The sequence below is a fragment of the Mya arenaria genome, chromosome 4, assembly GCF_026914265.1.
Source record: "Mya arenaria isolate MELC-2E11 chromosome 4, ASM2691426v1".
NCBI lineage: Eukaryota > Metazoa > Mollusca > Bivalvia > Myida > Myidae > Mya > Mya arenaria.
Window position 1 is genome coordinate 24,855,861 of NC_069125.1, and position 14,821 is coordinate 24,870,681.

Here is a 14,821-nt window from a genome sequence, read left to right on the forward strand (position 1 = left end):
GATCAGAAGATGTTTGTTTGTTGGAGGTGGTCAAAGTAATCCATTTCATAATAGAACCATGATTTGTTATATATTTATTGACGAAATATAAATCCTTTAATGGTCAATTGAATGGTTGAACGACATCCGAGACTTCGTGTTTGTTGCTTTTTAAAGCCATGCGCTAGCAGTTGATTTTCATAGGAAAACTTGATCATTCTGTTTTACTAAATTTCACCAGAGTTTTTGCAAACGAGTTCAGTGTTTAATCAATTCTTTCAATAACTATGATTTGCTTGTTTTAAAGAATTATTCATAAGCTTAAGTCTATCTATGACCATACAAATCATACATACAGATTATCTGCTTATTCCCCAAAAAAATGCTCCTATTTTCTCCTAAGAGCAGACTTAAATTATATAAAATTTCAGACAAAAAAGGAGAAGAATCGTCATTTTATTGCTATTCTTCCTTAATGAAACCTACGCGTATTGATATTTTTCCTAGAAACACAATCTGAGGCAAGAATAGGTGATCTATTCCCCAATTACCATAACAGCAAGCTTTTCTGGCATTCTTGTAACGAGGAATGGACACTGTAACAGATGACTTAATTATCGTAAGGATCCTTGCTGCCTTAATTTGTTAAGAAACAGACGAGCAACGATTTTCCTTACACACGGTTTTAAGCTTGACATTTTATGTTGATTTTCCTTATACACTGTTTAAACCTTGAAATTTTATGTAAGACAGAATAAAAAAAGTTTTTAGACATTTTCGCTGTATTTCATAATGATTAATCAGTAAGTTTCGTAAAAAAAAATCTGTACTGTTTTTTGACTAAGTGAGTTAAAATCAAATTGATGCAAAAATGTTAAGATTGTCGTAAATATTCGTTGATCGGATGAAGCCAAACATATAATTTACTTAAATTAAACTTCAAGCATAGTCTTGTATCACAAATAACAATACGGCTCATAATGCAATGTTTGCATGTCAACCTCCTCGTTTCTTACAACATAATGCATGGAACATCGCCCATAAAAAAGTTGTACCGGATTTATTACAAATGGACATGAAAACCCGCAATAAAACTTCAATTAATTTTAAGTTATATGACTCAAACAATATATTTTCATTGAGCAGCGCAATAAAACTAGACTACTATGCACAAAATTATTTTGATATCATAACTACATAACAAACAATAACGTTAGAATGAATGTGGCTTAAATTGGCCCTTGGAAATTTTATTGGTCATCAAAATGTCTTATTTAAGACGAAAATCCAGACGGAATTTTAATTTTAGTATTGCAAAAGTATCAAAACTCTTTATTATTTTTTATGGAGTAGCATTATTCCAGAGGGTAACTCTCTTGAAACACTTGCCACTCAAGTGATCATCTGTTGTTGCTGTTGTTGTTGTTGTTATTGTTATGTTTTAGTCAGAAAAAGGGGCAATACATTTATAAAGCTTCTTCAGAATATCTTCAAACAGTTATTGAGTTATGGCTTAAGGATAAAGTTTTTAAACGCCTACAACAAAACCAAGGCTTTGATAAAAACTTTGTTTCCTCAAAGAACAGACAATTTTAAATGTCTTGTTTGGCTTCGATTTTACTTAGGCTTGTCTGTGTTTTAAGAAAACAAATGAAATCAACCAAGACTCATTTAAAAACAAAACTGCAATAGACTTAATGAAGCTGCCAGTTATACAACATTACTTACAATCTAATCAACATTAAAACTGAAATTAATCAAGTTCCTTCTTCGAGTTCACATCTTAATACGGAATTTTGCCAGAAAGAACAAATAATTGTTCTTGTTTGAAATATACCCATGGGGGATTCTTTTCTCGGAAAATATAATAAGCTTGACAATACGGGATTTGCATGATAGAATTATGGCTTAACTTTGTTTATGGAATTTCAACATTTTAGGAAAACGCGAGAAGCTGTAAGGTTCATGTAAATTATTTGAATTTTCACAGGCCTTTAACATTAAAATAAACTTGAACTTTTTGTCAAACAAAATTTCGAGTTGAAAGTTTTGTTTAAGGCAGAATAAAAATTTTGATTCCAGAATTATGACTATGAATGAATGTTCATGGGAGTGAAACTAATAAAACATTAATTGCTATGTTTATTACCAAGAAAAGTTAAATGCATCAATTATTGCGATACTGTTCTTGAAAGCATATTTGATTAACAATACCCATAGGACTTTAAATATCATATTTTTACCAAAATTGTTGAATCGTGTTGACATGTATGCAAATTAAAAAATTATCTCATTGATCGTTGGGAAAATTTATTATGTGTCACATCTCCAGGAGTTTCAACAGTCAATCATTATTATATTGATAAATTTCTCAGTAAAAATTGATTACTGAGAAATGTATGGAAGAATCCTAGACTCCGCAATCTCCAATAAGGAACGCTCCATTGATCTTCTGTGAAAAATCATCCTAACTGTATAGATAGCCGATTGGAAAGGAATCTAGGGGTCTAGGGCTGAAATTAAACCCATCAATTATTGTTTTGCTTTGCTGATATTTTGCCCTGATTAGGAGAACAATCTTTGCCCAGTATTTTTGCCCATTAGGCACTGATATTCTAGGATTTTAAAGTGTGAATAGCCATGGAAATGCTTAGAGTATTGCAAAACAGCATTTGAAATAACACCTACATTTTTTGCTGGTGTAAACGTTTCTGAGTAATTATGTGAAGGAGTGATTAATATGTTGATAGCCAGAAATATCACAACAATATACAATGGGTTTTAATAATGGGAGTGTGTTTCTGGAAGGGTGTAACTTAAGGTGAATCTTGTTTTTTTGTTATTTTACTTAAAGTTCTAAAACTGCTTACAGAGAGAAATTTTCCAAGGTACCAGACAATTGAATAAAACAACTTTCTACATAAAACTGATATTATACAGAATTTCGGAGAAAAACCAATGCTTATAACAACAGTTAGAAAAGAATTGAAGAACAGTTTCATTTTACGAGGCCAATTATTTGTCAATTTTGAATTAAATGTACATAATTGGACAGATTGATTTTGTTACCAGCAAAAATGGCAAATAGCCTTCAGTTACGAATTGATATGGCCACAGGCACTTCAGAATAATTCAACGTAATTTTGGGAAGGATTTAATTTACAAACACCTTGCTGCTTGCAGTAATAAGATTTTTTTGTAAAACTTGTGCTTTATTTGTTTTCGGAAAAGTCGTCCTTGTCAATCTTATGTCAGATAACATAGCCTAAATTTACATAGAATTGTTTAAATCTAACGATTTCTCAAGATAATTTGGTATATTCCTTTGCAATTTATTCTTTAATTAAATAATTCTGTCTCAGAGCCAGAAAATATACGATTGAATATGTGAAGAAACTAAAATTTGTCTGGAATAACAGCAGAAAGAAGTCTACTACCAAATATACAGAGAATTGCAATCGTTAGACCAAGAAAAAACATGTTTTATGTTCAATGAGTGGGCTTTAGTACAAGCGCGGAGCCAAATAGAGAGAGAAAAATTCAAGTAAAAATATTCAAAGCTTCGATACATCTTTTGTCATTTCCAATTTATTCCCATGGAGGTGCCAAAGTCGCCTCGAAGAATGTCTATATCTTTCGCGATTATAAAATACTCATTATTGGAAATCAATGTTAACAAAGTTTTTTATTGCCTGTACAACTAGAAATCACTTTTAATGGGATCTATATTGAAACAGTCATTACTCTAAAGATACCACTTAAATGTGCAATTACACATTTTTCACACGCTGAGTCCATCGGTAGCGAACATGTTATTGCGTTTTCATGTGTCGCGCATGATTGGTCAGACACCGTTATCTCCTAGGTTACACCATGCTTCGTATTGACACGACTCTCAATCGTAATTGAAAATATATATTCCATTTCTGCCTCATTTGGTTTTGCCCGTAACCGGTTTCCAATAAATTAGTTTTCCATTGCAATTCCACTTAAATAGAGGGTATTGAACTAATTTTGGATCAAGAGGGCATTAATAACATTCAGATAAAACTAAATTAAACGTGATTTCGCAAAAGTGCTATACTACACAATAGTGCTTTTATTGTTCAATATCTTCAGTATAATCATAATGTAAAGGTTATAGCACTATGCCAGCTTTTCTGTATTTTTCGTCAGATGACCTAATTTTTGTCACCCAAACTGAGAAGGCTATGACAACAAAATTGGAAACAAGTATTTAACTTGTGCTATACATTTGTATAACCTTACAGTTAAAGCAGTGTATCTAAATATGATTATTAACTGACAAAGAATTTGTTAAATACGGACTTATCATGTGGCTTGGCCCAACGAGCAATAAATTTGTATTAATTGGGACAAATAAGAGGAACTTGCCCAAGAAGTCATGTTCTCAACAAATTTATGACACAAGCATACACTGAACTTCACTTTGCTCAGATGTCATTTGGACAATACTTGCTTTCATTCACACTGGCAACTTACAGAAATCGTTAGTTTTATCAGTAAAGAATTTCGACCCGTCAACTAGTTATCTTGTCACTTGCGTTTTATTTAATTCAAAACTTTATGAGAGTATCCTGTCATTTAATCATATAGCGGGTTTTGAGGGGTTTATAATGAACAAAATATGAAGTCTGCATTGAAAGCGCAATTCACTCATACACCTATAATTCATCAGGTACTCATACGTAATAGAAACGTATTGAATCCGAATTAGCTATAAAGCGTATCATATGATAATCATATTTTTCAAACTGTTTGAGACACGTTATGACTTCTGAACTTTCAAATTTTGACATCTATTTATCATAATATTCATTGAGGATAATTTTATATGGAGAAATCAATATTAAAAATCCTTTCAGACTCAACGATGGATTGAAACTATTCAAGTCTTGAAGTGTAAATACGAACACAGAAAATGAAACGAGGCAATATTTCTTTTTATTAAGATATCATGCATACATTTAAATTTTAAATCCTGTTATGGTTTATTTACAGCGGATTTGTGTTTTATTCTCGAGCGTGTGAAAACTTGCCTAGATGCAGAAGGAAAATGTGATTTGAAATTGCCATAAAAAACTCTCTCAAGTTTAAAATTACTGAAGTAAACATGTTAAATATTGAAGATCAATTTTTGAAAGTAAATGGTGACAGGACAGCTTATCACTCAAAAAATTGATTAGAATTTCTCAATAGACAGATATCAAATTAAAGTAACTGAACGTCTAATTTTTACAAAAATTTGAAATCCCAACGACTTTTATGACAAACTTAATTTTAGATATGTCCAGAAATTTTAAAAGATGAAAGTGTGTGTGTTCTTTATGGTAATAACTAGTAAAGCTGGAACAAAAACAACACTTTTTTAAGAGTTGAATGATTAAAGTTACCTACATTCCTATGGGCATTATTCAGCATTTTTTTCCTGCCGAAATGGTGGCGACCAAACCCACGACTTGGTAAATTTCACCACAAATTAATAAAATACATGGCACCTAGCTAGCATTTTCTCGACAAAAGCTGACAGTGAGTGACCGCAGGCCTAAATTTTCAGCTCGGAACTGGGCGATCTATTGTTTCCTTATTAGATTACATGCCAATCAACGTTGCATCTAAGAAAGAGCAGGATTGTTGTCACATAACTTGCTCGTTCCTTGCTGAGCAGTGAAAGTATCTCCGAGGGAATCAATAAACCATGACAAGAATTTGAGGATATTGAGAAGGACAAGTTTTTGCTTCCTGCACTGTGACATGTACAACGGGAGCCACTTAATATATGTTTGAGCTATGCTACGTTCCTCTTTAAATGAATGAAATTTGCTGTTAAAATAGGGTTATAAAGTTTCAATTCAGTCGAACCCTGTTGCCTTTTACTCCCAGGGACCGGCAAAAATACCTCGAGCCTCAGAAAAATTGAGCCAAGTGGTATTGTTTACCCTCAGTATTAAGATATTGGTCCTTTACTGATGATCTAGTTTGAGCAAACGAGGAATTTGAGTCAACGGGGTGTGACTGTATAAGCTTGAAGACTTGCATCTTTATCTTATAACTGTAACAAAATGGTTTACATCTTAGGCTTTAATAATGACTTACATTAAAAGCTTATGACTGAAATCTACCAATGGCTTACTTCATGAGTTGACTTACCTTTCCGAACGTTGAGAAGTACTTTTTCACGTCTTCGACCGTTGTCTGTGCGGACAACCCACCAACAAATATCTTTTTGGTTTTCGTGACCATCTGGAAAAAGAAATCATGTGTTTATTAACTTATGTATTATCTGACATGGAACAGAATTATATAATAGTAAAGTTTGAGTTGAACCCAATATCATCAAAATGTGAATTTGATTCATAAAAAGAAAGAAAAATATGCTGAAATGCCTCAGGATCATTCTTGGAGTATGGCAAGATGTTTAATTAATAATATATTATATTTAATTGAAACTCGTGCCAACATTTCGTATTTTCTCTAAATGCGCTTCATTACTTCCGGGCATCATCATTTTGAGTAAAACATTTGAAATTTCACGTTTCCTAAATGTTGTATAACAATGCTTGTCATGCATGTAAATTATCAATGAAGTTAAATTTAGTCAGGGTTAAACTCGTTCTAAATCAGGCTCACAGTGTAAACCATTTGCATTTTAATTACAGTGTTTATAGTTACTGAAGTCAAGGAAAAGCTTGATCTTTCATTTAACGTAAAAAATGTTAATAAATCAAAAGAAAAATTGACATTGAAACCAAGGTGAAATAGACAAAATATTGTTATTAAAATATACAAATGGGAATGCACTGAGAAATCTACCCTTAACTTTCCAATTTTTAAAAGATTCTAAAAATTATCAAAATGTTAAGATTAAATGGGCTTAAATATTTTTTCAAGAGTCAGATACCCATTGAGATAAATGCTGAAGAGTTTTGATGATGGAAACAAGATAGAGCCATCGCTATTCCTTAACTTCTGGACAACATTAAGGGCCAAACTCTGACGAACTTCGGAATTTTAACTCCAAACAAGACTCTTGAGTTGTAAGTGATGAAACGTTGATTCGATCAAAAACGAAAAAATGGTAGCTCAAAAAAAAATTGTGAGAAACACAACGGACCGAGGTCTGTTAATTTATTTTGTAGCAGCACTTGACTCCTCACCAAATCCTGTAAACAAATCGTACAAAGTTAAAATTATTTCCAAATGTTTGGTAATCTATAACCAATATGTGGGGAAAAAACGCCTTTAAATATATTACTAATGGCTTTTGAGATATTTTGTAGATAAAAAGCGAAAGTTGATTGTTCTCCATTTAAGGTATTCAAGATCAATTATTGTATATTGTATTTGAATTTGTAACGCGCTTGTAGTATTTAATTGTCAATTAATTTACAATTACCGATCTATTACTTCTTTGAAGGTGTCAAAGACCAAAATCAAACACCGAAAATCTAAAACCGTTCTCTATTGACATATCTATTGTTTGTACAAATTACAAATGACCTTGAACTATACTGATAGTATCATCGCCCTAAAAAAAGGTTCAATCACAATTTTTTTTCCAAACCATTCACTACACTATGAAAACCAAGTTTAGACGTCAAGCTTATCAATATTAAAGAACAAAATCAGTGCTTAATGCGTCCAATCAATTTGTCAAGGAAAACTGTCCGCATTTTCACTGTTAGGGCGAAAATGATCATCAACTCATAAATTGGCTCGATCAGGTTACAGTATTGAGTTTGAATATGCGCTATAAATGTTTTCACACATAAACCTGAAATTATGCGAAAATCAACAAGTTGCTGTTCATTTTCAATATTTTAATATTTGCTCAACAGAGCAATTTTCCTTATAAAAATGATGAATTGCTGTCAAAATCATTTACTATGCTCCTACGTCAACACATTTCAATCGCTTTCATTATCATATATGATCATCAAGCATTTGAATAACCATATGTTTAGGTAGTAAACGTAATCAGATGTTTGATTTCAATATAAAACAATTAACTCCCAGCAACATCTGTGGATGCTGCTTTTAAAGAACGCAAAACTAAAACAAAAACGGAAGACAAAACAAATCCAGCAGTAAACGCAGCAGCCAACAGCTGTTGCAAGAAAACAAAAACATACAGAACAAAACATCTCTTGTGAAAACCTGCCTTACCGGTTGATCAATCTAAGAACTGTAAAAAAGGGCAAAATGGCGTAAAATCAATTGGTTTATTACAAATGAGATGGCCGTAAGATGGGTTTCCGCATGTAAACCGCATGTTAACCGTTTGTAATCAATGAATAATGAACTCTGTACAAGTAATAATGATCTTATATCAAACCCCACCTAACATCCTGAACAAATAGATGTGGAGCCATATTGTTAAGGCAACTCTTTAAGAATTACTTCCCTTTAATTGACTTAAGCCAGTTTGAAAAAATAAAGGTGTGTGAAATGTTTCAAAGGAATTAACTTTAAGAATTACTTCCCTTTAGTTGACCTCAGTTTTAAAAAAATAAGCTGTGTGAAATTTTGCAAGGGAATTAACCCTTGCTTATTATCTATCTTGTACTTGAAATTTAAGATTTTAATTAAATTATTCCAGACCATTAAGTAATCCATGAAAATTCCATACCGATTACGCTGTGATATAATCATAAAGACATTACATTTGTGGGTGTAAAGTTCTTAAATAACTAATGCAACGTTGTTTTATCGAGTTGCTACATTTAATACTTGAAAAAGCTAACAGATAAATACAAACTTGGCTGAAATGACACTAAAAATACAGGAATTCTAAAAGGATTCTATTCAGCGGATTGAACGGATGACAATTTTGCAGGCATATGTTGTCATATCAAATTCAGCGTTCTATTTACAGATCAACATTTGATTTGTTCAGACCAAGACCCTATTAATTACAAACAATCAATCATCCTTATTCAATTTACACAAACATTTTTTTTTAACATTTAAAACATAGGCAAAAGATTTTTATGGCCCATCTGCAAGGAAGTGCAATTGGCTGAGGATTTTATGGCAGACAAGACTGTAAGATATAGATTATTTTCCCTCTAAACAAATATTTTCATTCAATTAATTTATTAGTCTTTCCTCAGTTTTAAAGTTACCTGTAGAAATTTCAATCTCCTTGCAAGATTGCAGGGCTCCTTTTCTTCAAAGAGAAACCACATGATCGTCAGTAACCCCTAGTGAATGCCTAAATCATAGTATTATTTTCCCATAAAGATTTGTGTCTTAATATGAGGCTTCAAGTATCCAGGAGTAAAATGGGGTATTTTTGGTAGGAAGGACTGGGTGCAATGAGCTTAAAGGGCTCCATCCTATAACCCTGAAAATCTGAGAAAAAACCTTGATGGCATATCCAGTTACTGTATAATTCTTCAGCTCAATCCATATTACATTAATGCTTTCCTAATAATGACAATATATAGCCTTCAAATTAATATTGCTCAACCTAAGATGTCAATGTAATCTAGTCTTATATCAATATCACTTGGCAATTTCAAAGTTTGAAGCTAGATTTCAGTCCACCATTTTAAAAGGTACCATAACTACAACATTACCATAGAAAGTTTATGTCAAAGGCGACCCCAATTGTTAAATAATGTATGACTGTTTGCCTCTAAAAACTCGCTAATGATTACAGATAATTTGTCAAAAGCAACCGGTCCAGTTTTCATACCCTGTAAAGTAACATGTCGAAACACAATGGACAATCTACGTAGCACAAAAGCATGTTTACTTTTCTGTTTAGACTTCAGATATGAAACGGTGGGAAGAAAGTTACAAAGGCGGCATTCATTTTGACACAAAAATTCAACAAATTAGAAACTAGAACCAGTATCAATAATTATCTATTCAGACCAGAACATTTGTCAAACAAAATCCGCAATTTCAAAGTAAAAGACTGTTTGCTTTAGAACAAAGGTGGTTTTGACTCCAAGAAGACGTTCTGAATACACCTGTTTTGAACTATCAAGTTCACAACAAAGCTAAATTATTCTTTAAAGAGTTTTGAAAATTATTATTATACACTGAAGAAATAGAATTTAAATTGAATTCATGAGAATTTTTTATTTCAGCAAGACTATCTTCTCTAGAACTCTGCATGCAGAGCCTTATGGTCTGAGTCTATAAAGCTTTACTATATTGTAAGAGAAAGAAAAGGCAATACCCGAATGATTTGGTAAAAGTTGAGAACTTATACGAATATAAAACTGTTTACTAGGCCTAAGAAAAAAATTCATTTGGTTCGGGTTGACTGACCCTACCTACAATTTTTATAAGTGTGTGTTTTAATTTGTTGTTCAAAACCTTTAAAGCTTTATACAGAGTATTACTTTGACACTTCATCAATGATGACTATTACATACTTATATAAAGCTTTAAAAAAGCCTATAACCAACACAACCAGTATTTGAATAAGATGTAACCCTAACCAAACCATTTTATTTTTTTGGCCCTAGAATAACGCAACATTCTTGAAATTTGACCTAGCCAAATTTCTTTCAATATCTGCAAAAAAGATGGCTTCCCAGGTTATTTCTTCTAATCACATAATGGAATAAACAGACTTCAGGGTTCATGTATTTCATATGGAAACCTCATTTTTTGCAACAAGAGAATACCCGAGACCACAACACCATTTTGTATATACTATCCCCATGGATGTTATAATGCTCTTCCAAACAAGTAAAGCCATCCCTTTCTTCTGTTGCAATACTTTTCTTCTTTATCTACGTTGCTCTAAATGTTGGAAGAAAGCGAAGATGTTTTGTCGGCTTCTTTGTTTAATGTCACTTGGAACGTTTTCACTTTCACTCATTGTAAAGGACTTCTCTGTATCTTTGATAGCTCGTTTATTTCTTTGCAATATACATCTGGCTGCAATCCTCTGCATCTGTATTTACAAACTGCATAAACTCATGAACTTTATGTTGCTCCACATCAGGACAGTCAGGTGCCAAAGAATCCTTACAATCTTGGAAGAAATTGCAAAGGATAGGTAGTGATAAGCTAGCTGTAATTTTTTTATCAGATTTTCATGAAATTTTATCTTATCTCTTAGGCAGAATATCTGATAAACGGCTAAATTGGCTTCCAATCCTGATCATCAAGGAGGAAAAACCTAGTGTCTAAAAAACACACCAAAGTACAGTGCAATATATTCTTAATGGTAATAAAAACAAACCCTTGAATCTACCGCAAATGAGCTCTTATCAGAAAATCAACAACAGTTTCCTTATAATGCTCAGTACTTCCAAAGCACTTCTCAGCATCAGTTAATATTTGATCGACTTTAATATAAGGAAATGAGCGTTCAAGGAAAAGATAAAATCATCGATAACAACATTGTTGCCTGCCAAGACACAGTAGCGATTTGTTGACTTCTGGTGATTTCCTTCTACCACCAGTGTACCCTTTTGTATGTCAAACATTCTTTAAATTCCGATTTTATATATTAGGGCATCAAAAGTGTTAACTCAGACTGCTGTTTTGTTTCAACGTATATGAATTCATAAAAAAAAAATCACAACGTATATTTCATTATGTATTTGATCAGACGCTAGAAATTTAAAAAGATCATCTGCTTTTTAATATTCATTCTTCTGAAAGAGCCTTCTTCCTGGAATGTCATTATTAGTTTGAAATTACTAAGAAATGGTATGGTCATTACTGGAAGCTTCTCTGAGATGAGAAATGAGTCCAATTACACATCTATGCTGATCAATAGTTTTCATTGATAATGAAGACAAGGTCAAACATTGCTTGGAACTTCAGAAGGACATAACAGGTGATTCATTAGCAGGTGCTACAATTACGAACATTCCTTAGAAATAAAATGAATTCCTAGAATCAAAACATCAACATAGTAACGAGTTCTCTCATCTATGATACGAAACAAGGCAATCGATCGAAGAAGTTAGATATTCACTTAAATAAAAACAAACCTCAGATATTTCATTCAAACACACATTATTCATGTAAAAGATGCTAAGAAACAAGGAACCTAGCAGTATTAGAAGTCAAGAAAAGAAAAAAAATTGGGGGTCAGGTTCATTAAGTTATTTACATATTATCATCTGTTGTTTATGGTGTGTAGTCATAAAAATTATCCTCCAAAGCAGTTGCAATAACTCTGACAGCTGCTAAGCAGAAAGCGTTAGGCTACAATTAACAAACAACCAGTCTTGGAATCCTGCGAATTTCAGAAGCCTTGAAAGTAATTTTTCCTTTAGCATAGAAAACTGTTGTGAATCTGACAGCAAGGAGCACAGAGTGCAGACAGTTAAATGAAATTAAGATAAGGTTTGCTGTTACAAATTTACAAGTTTCCCATAAAAATGACACTCCAGAATTCTTTGAGTCTATAAACTGTTCATTGCTGTTGTTGTTTTCTTCTTTAGAGCGATCCTCATAACCTATTCAAGGAAATCATTGGAAAACCATTTCATGACAGTGTAAACATGATAAAGGCTGATCAAGAAAAGTTGCAATTAAAATAACGAGGGCTGAAATCGAAAATGTTCTTATTACACCTTGAATATAGAAGAACTCAGAACCTTTTAGCTTGCTGTCCTAATAATTAAACTATAAGGATTATCTAAGGATCGAAAGTGCAACCTATACTAATGAAAGCATATATCTTGTTTATGCCAATGCAGTGACAGAAGATGCATTTAGTGATAATGAACTGCACTTAGTAACACCTTCTAAGATTGTTGTTTGTATTGAAATATTTATTGATATGATCGAGTACTAAATGACAGAGAAATATATACTAATTACTACAGCTGTCAAGCATACCGAGTACAAACAAAGAAAGAATAAAATAGCTAAGCTTAAAGACAAGACACAGCCAACAAGGACATTATGAAGAGAACCAGCAAGAAGGAAGGAAGCACAAGACAACACTAAAAACATAGCAGAACAGAACTAAGCAACTTCTCAATGATAATAAGGATATGTATGCATAGTTGAAATGTACAAGTAACATCCAATCTAAGGCAAAACTCATCAGCACATGGACAATGAAACAGAAGCAGCAGATGAAAGCGGACAACTTTTGGATAACCATACAAGGTGAAACCAGTTGCCAGGTGTTCAATCTCAGGCTTACACACAGTATCTAAGACAAGACCAATCCTGCAGAGCAGCAAACAATGCCTCTGAAACAGAAGCAACCGGAAAAGACAACTGAATTTTTTGGACAACCATAAAAAGTGAAACTGCAGTTGTCAGGTGTTCAATCTCAGGCTAACACACAGAAGCTAAGACAAGACCCAGCACACAAAGTAACAATCTACCGAAATGAAAAGCAACCTGACAGGACAACTGGCAGTCTTTTTAGAACCATACATGGTGAAAGCAGTTGCCAGGTAATCATTATAAGCAGGCAGACACAATAAGAAGCAGAAGCACAGTAGCTAAGAACATAGCCCAACAATGACACTATCTTGTAAGACAAGCCACAGAAGGCTATCAGCCTAATGGCTTATCAGCCAGCCTTCAACTAGGACATGCACCAGCTGTCTGGTATGTCTCTGAAGATTTATGTCCCCTTGATTATAAGCAATGAGATAGAATGGCAGAAGTGATACATCCATTTTCGTTTTTAGGTATTTTCAGTGATTTGTGTTGTTCTGCATTTCATCTCAAACTGTGTAAAAGATCGCGCAATTTCCAGCACCAGTCCTGGCAAAGCACTCCAAAGTTATCCAGGCATTCTTGACTAATTTTCTGTTTCAGTTGTTTTTCATGAAAACTCATTAATTCTGTCCAGAATTGTTTCCTGCTCAACTAATACTGTATTAAAAAGTTATTTATAATTTCAAAGGATGCATTGCAACAGTACTAATGATACAAAACAAATCATACGGCCAGAATTTCGATAACTCATGCTTTAAACTTGTAATTTATGGCCAGAATTTCGATAACTCATGCTTTAAACTTGTAATTTATCTTCCAACAATAATATAAATTTTTAATAAATGAAGGGCTTCTGAATTTATAATGTGGTTGTCAATCGACTAAATGCGGGATCTAAAATATCTCATTTCAATTACTTTAGTTAAGTAAGTACATAATGTGACAATACCTGACACACCATCAATCATTTTATAGCAGTGGGTTTTTTTCTCACAGTTTAGGGAATGGGGCTGGGACCTCTCTAACTGGGAAAGATGCGTCATTTAAACTAAAAAACCTCAGATTTTTCAAGACAAAGAAATCATGTGCAACATTCATCTGTTATATCTTGGAGCCATCTATATCTGACAGGTGATGCTAAAATAACAACTCCAGGGCTTATATATTGACAGTACAAGTGTACTGGTTTCCCCAAATTGAAAGCACCATGGTGCTTAGATAGGATATCGTAAGGGATATGTTCCCTCAATTTCACGCAAGAACCCTATATCAAGTATTATAATTACGGTACATTTATGATAGTTACCTACACTCCCACAAAAATCTGGAATCGGAAACACCGAGGCAAAAACATGGAGGTTTCATTAATCATACATTGGAGATGGAATATTATTACATTCACAGATACTTCCAGCAGACTACCAGAGATTAATGGAATTCTCGATGCTGCCATCTTTTCCCCCACTATCAAAACAATAAATCTGCATTTTAGAATCAGCAGCTTTTCTGAGGTGATTGTGTTATAACCATGCCTTAAAACTGATTTAAAAGAAGATTTTAATCAATACAAACATGTTTGTTCTTTAAGTTCAACTTACTTGTTTAATAAAAATGTTCCACTCAGTAAAACTTTAAGCACATTATATTCGAGAAA

At 32.9% G+C, this 14,821-nt stretch overlaps 1 protein-coding gene across 7 annotated transcripts in view; it reads right to left on the reverse strand.

The window, feature by feature from the left end:
* LOC128229981 (RNA-binding protein Musashi homolog 2-like) overlaps positions 1-14,821 on the reverse strand; it is an 82,125-nt gene that overhangs the window by 51,906 nt on the left and 15,398 nt on the right. For all 7 annotated transcript variants that reach the window (XM_052941935.1, XM_052941931.1, XM_052941929.1 and 4 more), the window contains one exon: positions 6,151-6,243. In XM_052941935.1, coding sequence (XP_052797895.1) covers positions 6,151-6,243 — 93 coding nt within the window. The remainder of the gene's footprint in view (positions 1-6,150; positions 6,244-14,821) is intronic.